At 49.7% G+C, this 11306-nt stretch overlaps 1 protein-coding gene across 2 annotated transcripts in view; it reads right to left on the bottom strand.

The window, feature by feature from the left end:
* Positions 1 to 320: 320 nt before the first annotated feature.
* The window catches only part of FAM167A (family with sequence similarity 167 member A), a 44572-nt gene continuing 33586 nt past the window's right edge, over positions 321 to 11306 (bottom strand). The window contains exons 4-6 of one of the 2 annotated variants that reach the window (XR_013446579.1): positions 5531 to 5778; positions 1402 to 1703; positions 321 to 710 (exon numbers count right to left, since the gene is read on the bottom strand). Coding sequence is in view for 1 of the 2 variants with exons in the window: in XM_036092330.2 (XP_035948223.1) it covers positions 5515 to 5778 (264 nt within the window). In the remaining variant the exon portion in view is untranslated. Of the gene's footprint in view, positions 711 to 1401; positions 1704 to 2514; positions 5779 to 11306 lie in introns of those variants that run through there. The other variant, XM_036092330.2, reaches the window with a different exon arrangement.

Genomic DNA, 11306 nt, shown 5'->3' with positions numbered 1-11306 from the left:
TTCTGCTCTGTGGCCAAGGGGCGCAGAGCCCAGAACTAACTGGAAGGAATGCTGTATCTTTTACCAAAGGACTCCAGTGCAGTGACCAGCTGCTGGTGTCCACAGAGGGACCTTTGTCACAGGACATCCCTGTATGGCCTCTCGGGAGAAAAGCACTGATCCCTGAGTCCCGTGTGGCCCAGTCTAGTGTTGGGCAGCAGGGTAAGATCCAGGACCAGTGTCTGCAGGCTAAGGCCCACGTGCTTGATGTTGCGCTCCATTGGTAAGAAGTTTTGTGCATATGCCCCCACCCCCGACAGATTCACACTTCACAAAATGTATTACTGTACCAATGCATTATGCCCATTTAAAACATACTGAAGATAGAAAGAAAGAGATGAAAGATATTCACAGAAGTTCTCATCTTTTCTTCTCGACCCCACTCCCAGGTGCCTGTCCCAGCGCTTCGAGTCTGCTGGCCAAGGTGTCCTTAGGGTTACAGGCCGATGGGGTTTTGCAGGTGGCTCAGGGTGACGTGGGGAAGAATGATGGGTGTGGCCATTCCTACGCTGGTCCCGAACATTCCACTTCTCCTCCGCACTGGGCATGTGGTAAGCTTGCACTTCCTCCCCCACTGGAGGATTGGTGGGGCCATGTGACTTGTTCTGGCCAAAGAAATGTGGGCAGAAGTGATGTGAATCACTTCCAGGTGCAAGCTGCAAGGGCCAGGGCTAGAGGAAGGGGGAGATAAAGAGGAACAGCAAGGGTCTTAGTCTGCTGGAGCCATACCATGTCCCCCAGACCTGTGGCCTCAGTTACAGCCATGTGCTGTCTCATAGTGCTGGAGGCAGCAAGTCTGGGACCAGGGTATCGCGGGGGGGGGGGGGTCTCCTGAGGCCTCTCCCCTCGGCTTGCAGACAGCCGCCTTCTCCTTGTGTCCTCATACGGTCTTCCCTGTGAGTGTGTCTGTGTCCCAATCGATGTCCTCTTCCCGTAAGGACACCAGTCCTTTTGGATTGGGCCCCAGGCTAGTGACCTCACTTTACCTAAATTACCTCTTTCAAGGCCCTATCTCTAAATACAGTCATATTCTGAGCTACGGGGCACCGAGACTTCAATGTTTGAATTTTGAGGGGACACAGTCAAGCCCATGACAGCGTGTGAGACCATTATTTCCCGGCCGAGGGCACCTGCCGAGCCTGCTGAAATCCAGCGCACTTTCAGGATGACCTCTCCTAGCCACCACTTCCAGACCCTTCCAATGATTCTGTAGCCCCCAATTCATTGTGTCAGGTCCTTCCCCTCCTGGAATGCTGGCAGCCACTTCCTCCTTCCTGCCCCAACCCTGACTGGTACAGGTGGGACAGGATGGACAGGGTTGTTCGGCCCCCGCCCCATGCCACCCTTCCAGGTGAGACTCACCGTGCGGCAGGTGGACCCTTCCCTGGGTGCCCAGGCCGGCAGCCTGGGGAGGCGAGGCCCCGCAGGGGGAGATGAGGAGGCTGGCTTGTCGTTCCCTCACTCAGGTTTGCCTTGGGACCCTGGATGCTCTCTGGCAAGTCATCCTTTCTTAGCATTTTAGCCATCGCTGTGTGGAGAAGCGGAGAGGCAGGGGAGTGATGGGGGGGGTGCCCTCTGTGAAGCTGGCCCGGGGAGTCTGCCCGCGCTGCCAGTGCCCGTCTGGTTGCCGGAGAGTCAGGAGGGGGGACAGGGTTCTGCTCCTGCTGAGAAGCCAAAGGGAATGTTGTCAACAGAGTTCAAAATCCCCTTTCTAAATAAGCTAGGTAAGATCTGCAGGAGGATCTGGAATCCACTGTGGTGACCGATGTCACCAGTCCCGGAGGAATACCCTTGGCTAGGGCCACCGGGCAGCTAGCGTAGTGTCAGGCTGTGTCCCTGAATGGAGAAGCTGCACCAGCCTTGAAAGGTCACTTCTGCTCCCCCCAAAGTCTGCTCATCACCTTCCATTCGGTCTCCAGACCTCTAGAAGTCAGAGTCTCAGGACGTGGTACTTAGCGCCTTTCTCTTATGTCCTCTCTCTCTTCCTTGAGGAATTTATATAGGCATGGTGCTTTTACTATAATCCAAATACCCAAATCCAGAATCCCAAATTTATGTCTCCAACACTGGCCTTTTCCTGAAGTCCAGGTCCCTATAGCCAACCACTTACTCATTCCCCTCTGGGATGTCTAATAGACATTTAAATGTATCATGCTTGAGACATAGCTACTGGTCTTGCCCCTCTGCCCCAATCATGCTCCCCTCAAAGCATCTTCATCTCAGTAAATGGCACTCCCTCCATCCAGCTGCCGGCCAGAGGGTGGTTCTTCATTCCTCCATTTGCTTCACACTCCACATCCAAGCTGTTGGTGTATCTTGTTGGCTTTACCTCCAAAGTCTGTCCCAAAGCATGTCCCAAAGTAAATCCCAAACCCATCTTTCCTCCCTTCCTCCCTCTCTTCTCCCTCTCTCTTTCTCTTTCTTTCTCTGTGTGCTATAATAGGAATGAGGTAAAAGAAAACAAATTTCTCCCCCTTATATAGTATCTTCTTTTGAAATATTTTTATTTCACTTCTTCTAACAGCAATATAGAAACAAAGAGTCATAAAAAATAAGATTATAAATTGTCCATCGATTATGTAATAGCACTTGATATTGCTACAGGGAGGAGGCCCCGGGGCCGGCCCAGGCCCTCACAAGCCTCCCCAGGCTCCCCGGGCCTCTGTGATCTCTGCTGAGTCCATGAAGGCACCACACACTGCCGTGCATGGCGAGTCAATGGAGACCTCGTGGTTTACACCCGCGGTCCTTGGGGGTGACACAGAGATGGGCAGATGATGAGTTAAACTACAAACAGTATTGTGTACACGTGGTGGGCCAGAAGGTGGCCCCAGGATGCTGGCAACACAGGTTAGGTGGCAGGGGACCCATAGACATCGCTTGAGCCCCCATAGCAGGGACTTTACAACAGGGAGCTGACGTGCGGAGTTATTTGTGTTCCCTGTGGGAATAAGGGAGCTAACAGACACTGGATGATGAGTAAGGAGACGCACCCAGGCTACCCCCCTCCACTCTCATCTCTGGTCCCTTCTTTCTCCTCCATCCTCATCCCCAAATTAAATTCTCTCGGGGGTGAACTAAGCAAAAGAGCTGAGATGTCTAACCTATTCCAAAAAGTGTGCCTCGATCTCAGTTTGCTCTCAGAGAACAAAGAAAGGAAGGGGACATTACGTGAGCTGGACAACTAAATTGCCGAGGTTGACACCAATTCAATTGGATCGACAAAATCAACTAAAGCCACTTCAGTTGAATCCAATTTTTTCAATTCCTGTAATGACTGATTTCTAGAAAGGAAAAAAAAAAAAAAAGCCAATTTGGCATTATTTTCAGAAGATGGAATGGGCTTTCCTGTGTGGGTGTATGTGTACCTCTGTGCCTCTCCAGAGCAGGTGGCGTGTGGAGGCCACCCTGACCCCTGCCATCTCAAGGACGTATCTCAGAGAAGACTGGCGAGAATACCTCAGTAGGACTTGGCAGTCCTCGTACAGAATCCCTGAGGAGAGACAGCTCGGGGTCAAGAAAATACCCCTCCCTTCCTGCCTCAGGGGGAGCAGGTCTAAAAGGTCTGGCAGCCCACCCAGGTCTCTTCTGTGGACCAGTCCTCTGGTCCTCAGTCACTGCTCAGAGTCAGGCAGAAAACACCTCTTATCTACGTTGTTACACCTTTTGCAAAGGAAGCATAAAGCCTCTGGCTCTTTGAAATCACAAGGAAAAGACCAAGTTCTTTTCTAACTAGGGACCATTCATTCACGTCCTCGCACTGCCAGCCCATAAAAGAAAAACAACCTTCCCAGTGTGGGTCAGGGTGTGTGTGTGTGTGTGTGTGTGTGTGTGTGTGTGTGTGAAGTGTGCACGGGCCCCAGTGAGACTATACGAGAGGATGAAACATGAAAGAACATCAGGACACCTTACTCCGACCATGGAAGTGTGATTGGTAATACGTGTTCTGTGGGTCCACTTTCCAGGCATTGCTCTGAGTTGGACCCAAATATTCTGAATTGCAAAGTGAGAGGTACATGTTGGGGCTGCGTGAGGTGGAGAGGAGAGGGCTTGGCAGTTTGTGGGTTTGGCAAAACATTAGGACCGTCTTTGGGGTTCAAGTTCATTGATACGTGATCTGTCTAGGCATTCTTAATAATGATTTAACCTGTTGATAGTAGCCACTAAGGAGCCGTGTAGTCTGAGGGAAGTCATCCTCTTTCCCTGGTTTCACTTTACTCCTTTATGAACAAGAAGGCTTGAACTAGATGACGTCAAAAGGTACTCCCAGCTGGGGGGAGAACTTGCACCACGTGGCATTCCACGAGGCTAACTTTCCTCGCTGTTGAGGTCTCAGTCCTCACCTTGCTGAGCCTCATGCTTGTCGGTAGGGAGAACCTTTTCAAATCAAATCCTAAACTACTGAACTTGACCTACCCAACTGGCATCACCATGTGGACAAAAATCAAACAGTTGTGAACAAGTTAGCAACAGATTAGTAACAGTCTGATTCAATTAAAACTAGTGATTTAAATCAGGCACAGAATGTCAGAGGAGGCTCAGGGTGAGCTCCCGAGCTCCCTCGAGTCTTTCTGGGGGGGCGGGGTGGGGCAAGAAGGGGACAAAGGTGATGCCACCAGGAGAATTCAGTGATGGGAAATCCACGGACAGATTTGCCTAGTCACTCGGGCACTCCCCTGGAGGTGCAGGGTGGCGGCAAAGGGGCTCTTTGGAGACTGGGATTGGGGTGTGCAGCCAGGGCAGGCAACAGAGAGGGTATCTGTGTTTGCCCCGCCCACGCTGCCCGGGTGTCCTGGCACGCGCTGAAAACAATTGACGTAACACCAGTAGTGCCGAGGTCTAAGAGTGACCACAGCCTGGACCAGCTGCCCAGCAGAGGCGCTCCCGGCGGCTGTAGGGCCTGCGGTCCCGAGCTCCACTTTGTCGTTGCTCCTGGTTTTCCTTTCCTGGTGGGTCCCTGTCAGGGCTGCTGAGTCACCTGTCTATGATGAATTTGAGCCCGTACTTAGAAGACAGCAACAGCAGATGGGCTCACCTGACATACCTAATCACCTGCTCCCTGGATGCTCAGTGCCCTTGGGGAAGCTTTCTGCAAGAATCACAGTGTTTGGGGGCCCCCCTTTGGGATCCCAGATCATAGCACCAGTGATTCCGGGAAACAGGAATGGGGGGTCAGTGAGGGGAGGATGGAGACGTGTCATGCTGGGAGCCAGGTCTCATTGAAGATCTGGATGGAGCGGCCCTTCTGCAGAACACTTTGGGTCACGGACAGTCAGAGGGTTGTGGGGCTCCACAGTCGGGGCCCCCTGACAGAGCACCTGCCGTGGGTCTGAGGGCCCACGGTTCACCAGCCACAGGGAAGTCCTGCCTCTGGGGAGACCCACTCAGGGTAACGCAGCCTCAACGCCCTTCCCATGCCCCCTCCCCGCCTCCCAGACACTCTGCTCTGGTCCCTCCGCCCCCTTCTAGGGCTTCTCAGCACAGAGAGAACCTCCGGGAGTTGATGTTCATCTTGGTGACTCCAATGAGCTTGAGTGGGGTGGAGAGACTGAAGGAGGAGGCGAGCGGGGAGTCGCAGAAGAGATCAGACAGCTCGTCCCGTTCCTCCAGCTCGTAGGTGGCATCGTTGAGCATCCTCCTGTGCAGGTCACAGGTCTGCTCGATCTTCAGCTTGTTGATGTCACTGCGCAGGCGCATGAGCTGTCTGGCCAGCTGCTGGTCCTGCAGCCGCATCTCCATCTGGAAGGGAGGAGGGGAGGCATCAGCAAAGAGCTGGGCTGGGGGTTGTAGTTCCATAGCCTCTGACAAACACAGACCCGCTGATAGGAGACCTAATTAATGGCTTGCATCATCAGTTGGTCCACCTGGAGATATTGGCACATTCCCTGCTCAGGAAGGTGAAAAGACACACACAGCAAGATGATGAATGGGGACAGATGGGTTTCCCAAACAATACTTTGTGCTAGGCTAGATACTATGCCTAAATCCTTCTGGAAGAGGCACATGCCAGTCCTGGCTTAAAGATTCAGTCTCATTGTTTACAGATACATACAGGTGGAGTAAGAGTATAAAGGAACGCACGGGAGTGGTAAGTGCCAAATTCAGGAGCATGATTACCGCTGGGTGGGAAGGAAAGAAGGTGGTTGGGGAAGGTTTACGGGGGCTTCAGCTGTATGGGTAATGTTTTATACCTTATGTTGGGTGGTGGGTATACTGTTAGATCATTCTTTAAGCCTTTAAACATTTTAGAATACCTCCAATATATTTTTTAAAGATTTTATTTGAGAGAGAGAGAGCAAGCAGGAGTAGGGGCGGAGGGAGAGGGAGAGAGAATCCTCAAGCCGACTCCCCGCTAAGCCCTACTTGGAGCTCATGACCATGAGATCATGACTTGAGCCGAAGCCAAGAGTTGGACCCTGAACACACTGAGCCACCCAGGCGCCCCTGCCTGTAATATTTCTTAATAAAGTTTCAAAAAAGCCAAATAAATATGTAAATATATGCTAATATTTACTGAATGTTTTACTATGAACCAGGCACTGTTCTAAGCTCTTCAGGTATGTATTAGTCTTCTCAGGCTGCCGTATAAAACCACAGATTGGGAAGCTTAACCAATAGACATTTATTTTTCATAGTTCTTGTGGTCAAGAAGTTCAAGATCAAGGGGTGGGCTGATTATATTCTTACTGAGGACCTTCTCCTGGCTCGCAAATGGCCATCTTCTTGCTGTATCCCCACATGATGGAGAGAGAAAGCTTAGCTTTCTTTTCTTTTCATAGGAACATTAATCTCATGATGGGGGCCCCACTCTTATGACCTCAAAATCTAATTACTTCCCAAAGGCCCACCTCCAAATACCATCACACTGGGGGTAAGGGCTTCAACATATGAATTTGGAGGGTGGGGCACAAAGATTCGGTCTATAACGGGTATATCAACATGCTACAGTTACTCTTCACTGCAACTCTGTTAAGTAATATCACCATCATCATCCACAAGTTAGAGATGAAGAGGCAGAAGCTCACGAAATCAGTCACTGTGTCAAATCACAAAGGGTATAAATGGCAGAGCTGAGATGAGAAACCCAGACAATCAGACTCCGGAGCCCAAGCCACCGACAAGGAAGTCCTGCCTCTTCAGGTACTGTTGAGTAGCGGGGATATGGAGTTAGTCCCTGCTCAGTGAACTAACAAAAGGCGCATGATCTTTTCAGTGCCTCAGTGTTTTTTTTCTATTGAGGAAGCGAAGTGATAATAACCCCACACCTGGTCTAACATCTTTACAGTTTCCAAAATTCATCTGTGTGCTAACTTTGTTAGTACTGAACAGCCAGCCCCGAAGGATTAGCAGGGCAGCTTGGCTGAGTAGTTTACAAGTCTGGAAGAGTGTCAGTGCGTTCTCAGTTTCACAGTTGTGCCATGACAGAGATGGGGATTGGAGCTCACAGGATCTCAGTCTCCCAGCACAGAGCCCTTTCCAGTAACAACACTTTGTCACTAAGACAGGTCCTCAGCTCCTCCTACTTGACACGATATTTGATTCCTTCTCACTGTTTACTCTTTCTGTCATTGCAAAGGGTTATTGTTTTCACAGTTTTGTGTCTTCAAGCTCAGCCACGTCCTTCACCTGGTGCTTGGAACCAAACTGACGTGGAGAAATTAACCATGAGATCCCAGAGGGACTCTTTCCATTGTTATGCAACTGAACACAAATGGTCTCGGTCTCACTTTTCCCCTGTTAAGGTTTGGAATTCAGTGCATTGCCTGGTAGAAAAATAAGTGACTTCACCGGTAAGCATTTTATTGTTCTTTTTTTTCTCTTTCATTTTTTAATGTATTTCTACAAGTCCCTTTTCTTTCCATTTTTGCAGATGAGAAAAATCATGATAAAAAATCTTGCACGGAGATCAGCAAAGTATTTAATGGCAAAATTGGGATTAAAGTTCATAGCCCCCAGTTTTTTAGTTTCTTCTCAATCCTTGGGCATAAAAACCCAAATTTATTGCCAATCAGAAATTATATTGGTGCGCCTGGGTGGCGTAGTCGGTTAAGCATCTAACTTTGATTTTGGCTACGGTCATGGTCTCGGGGTCCTGGAATCCACGCTCAATGGGGAGTCTGCTTGAGAGTCTCTCCCTCTCCCTCTGCCCCCACCCCTGCTCTCTCTCTCTCTAAAATAAATAAATAAATCTTTAAGAATATTCTATTGATTTAGAATAGCACCAAATTAATGATGGCAGGCTCATCCCAGGGCAGTTGGTCATTCATTCATTTGTTATGGAGCCCTTAGTCATGCCTGGAAGTGAGCTAGGTGTTGTCTAAAACCCTTGTGAAGGAGATGGTGGTCAAATTTGTCTGAAAGACAATGCCAGCTCATACCCATTGCTTTATCTAATAGGGTCTTTGAGGAGTCTTGATTGAACCACTTCTCTGGGGGTATTTTATAATTTGAAGATAGAGCTCTTTGAAAAGATGGGAACTTCATGGTTTAGGTTTGAATTTTGGTCCCAAGAATTGGATCTTAGGTCTGAAAAGATCCTTTAAAGTTGGAGAATTTCAGGTTTGAGCAGGTGTCTGGGAGCATCTGTGAGATATGGCCTGCAGGGGTGCCTGGTGGGGGAAGAGGTCTACTTTTCTGTGGCCAACAGATCCAGTCAGAGGTCAGAGAACAATTTAGGGTTGAAATTCCATCAGAGTTAGCTGGAAAGAGGGGTTAGTGTAAGGCACGTGTCCAGTTCTCTTTGACTGACAAAGGCCACCTTGGTAGGGCCACTTCACACACTCATTCAGCTTGGATTCATTCAACTCTGCATGAGGGAAAGAAGAGAAATAAGACCACACTTCCAACGGGGCTGAGGATTCTGGCCATTCTGCTTGTTGGTGCCCCAAAGCACCAGGAGGGAGACTGGGAACCTGCTCTTTTCCCAGCAGACCCTGGTTCTGAGGGCGCCTCAGTGTGAATAGCTGCCCTAGGAGTCACTCAGAGCATATCTTTTGTTATGATCCCTGAATGTAAATCAGCCGCTGCATCTGATGCTCAGAGAAACAGTGTTCCAACACCACAGGGAAAACCTGCCGTGTTGGCCCTATTCTCACTCACTAAGGGATTTTCCAAGGGTGATTCTGTGCCTTAAACATTAATTTGAGCCCCCCACCTCTTAAAATGTAACTCTGCTGTCATCAGACCAAATCCATACAGAAATGAGCTCCCACAGCTAAAAAAAAACCTAAGCAAAATGTGCAGGTGACCCCCCCCCCGAATTTTTTTTTTGTTGTGGTAAAATACACAGAACATAAAATTTTTACCATCTTCATTACTGTTAAGTGTGCAGTTCAGTGACATTAAGCACATTCTCATTGATACGCAACCATCCCCACCATCCACCTGCAGACCTCTTCATCTTGTCAAACTGAAACTCTGTCCCCATTAAACTCCCCCTCCCCCTCCCCCCAAAACCACCACCATTTCACTTTCTGTCTCTATGAATTTGACTGCTCCATGTGCCTTATATAAGTGGAATCATACAGAATCTGTCCTTTTGTGACTGGCTTATTGCACTTAGCATCATGTCCACAAGGTTCATAGAGCTAAGAGGCTTTTTAGATTTTAATCTTTTCAGAAATGTTCAGTGAACATAAGTCTTTGCTGCTCCTGTTTGCTGTGAGTTGGAAGAATGCCAGCTCCCGAGGAAGGTGGGAGAGCTGGGATGGGGCCTGGGCTGGGGATGGAGGCCCTCCTGCCTTTTTCTTTCTTCTCTGCCAAGGAGGCACCCAGGCAGCAATGACCTCACACCCTATCTTCTGCCACCTACTGTCAGGTGCATTTGACACGTATTACTTCACCGCATCTGCTCACAGCTCTAGATGAGAGGTATTTCGATCTGTGTTCCAGATGAGGAAACCAGCTTAGAGAAGTTTAAGGGACTGTCCAGGATTGGCCAGCCGGGGTGTGGTGCCCTCGGAACATATCAGAGCCCAGAGCTGGGGGCCTCTCCATGGCTTCCGCTGATCTGGAGGTGGGCTGGGTCCCAGAAGCAGTAAAAGTGGGAAACCCATTGCTCTGGGGTTAGACTCTGGGTTCCAGTGGAGCCCCCTCCTCACTAGCTGTGTGGCTTTGGGTGAGTCACTAACACTGCCTGAACTTGTGTCTTCATCTAGAGAGAAGAGATGCTGTCTACTCCAAGGACTATGAGAAGCATAGTAGATAATAAGTGGTAGCCACATGAGCTGATCGCTGCCAGTCAAACAGAGGTAAGAGGTTCATCCTTCAAGCTCTTTCTCTCTGTGCCAAGGTGCAGACCATAGAAACTGGCCAGAACCTTCCACTTTCAAGACTTTATTAAAGCAACTGAGATGCTGGCCCTAAAGCCTGGTCCTGGTGACTCAACTCTCAGTGTGGGTTAATGCTCTCCCTGGCAGACTCCTGTAGGACGTGCTGATTTCTAGTTCCCCTTCCTAGGGTGGCCTGTTGTTCCTGCAGAATAAAGGCGCCTGCTGGATCCTTGGAAGAGTGCCTACAATTGCACTAATCCTGTAATTAGGGCAGAGTACTTGGTGAAAGGGGGAGAAATGTCAGTGTGTGGTGGTGACAGGGCGTGTTCCTACCGGGTGAGGAAGCACATGAAGGAGAAGGTGGCCGATCGGTGGCCTCGTAGCAACAGGGGTGCTTGGCTGGAGCCAATGCAGGGATGGCCAGCCGAGGAAATTCATGGAAGGACCTCATGGGAGAGCGCTCTGCTGGGAGGTCTCTGTGGCCGAGTCTCAGGGGGAGTTCGAAGACAGGCTGACTCCTGCCTCTGGGTGGGGTGGGGTCAAAGCCAACGTTGCAGTAAACTGATGTGGAGGCAGTTCCTCAAAAAATGAAACATAGTATTGCCATATGATCCAGCAATGCCTCTTCTGGGTATCTCCCTGCAAGAATTGAAAGCTGGGGCTTGAATATTGACTTGTATACTCGTGTCCATGGCAGCATTAGTCACAAGAGACGAAAGGTGAGAGTAACCCGTGTGTCCATCGATGGAAGTACAGATAGACAAAACATGGCCTGTCCGTACAGTGGCGTGTCACTCCGCCATCTTGACATATGGGGGACCTTGAGGATGATATATTAGTGAGAGAAGCCTTCCACAAAAGGCACAAGGACTTTACAATTCCACTTACATGAAGTACCTAAGTAGTCAAACTCACAGAGACAGAAAACCGAATGGGGGTTGCCAGGGGCTGGGGGGATAGGAGAATGGGCAGTGAGTGTTTACTGGGGACAAAGTT

The sequence above is a fragment of the Halichoerus grypus genome, chromosome 3 (assembly GCF_964656455.1).
Source record: "Halichoerus grypus chromosome 3, mHalGry1.hap1.1, whole genome shotgun sequence".
NCBI lineage: Eukaryota > Metazoa > Chordata > Mammalia > Carnivora > Phocidae > Halichoerus > Halichoerus grypus.
This window is presented reverse-complemented; position numbering and strand designations above follow the sequence as displayed.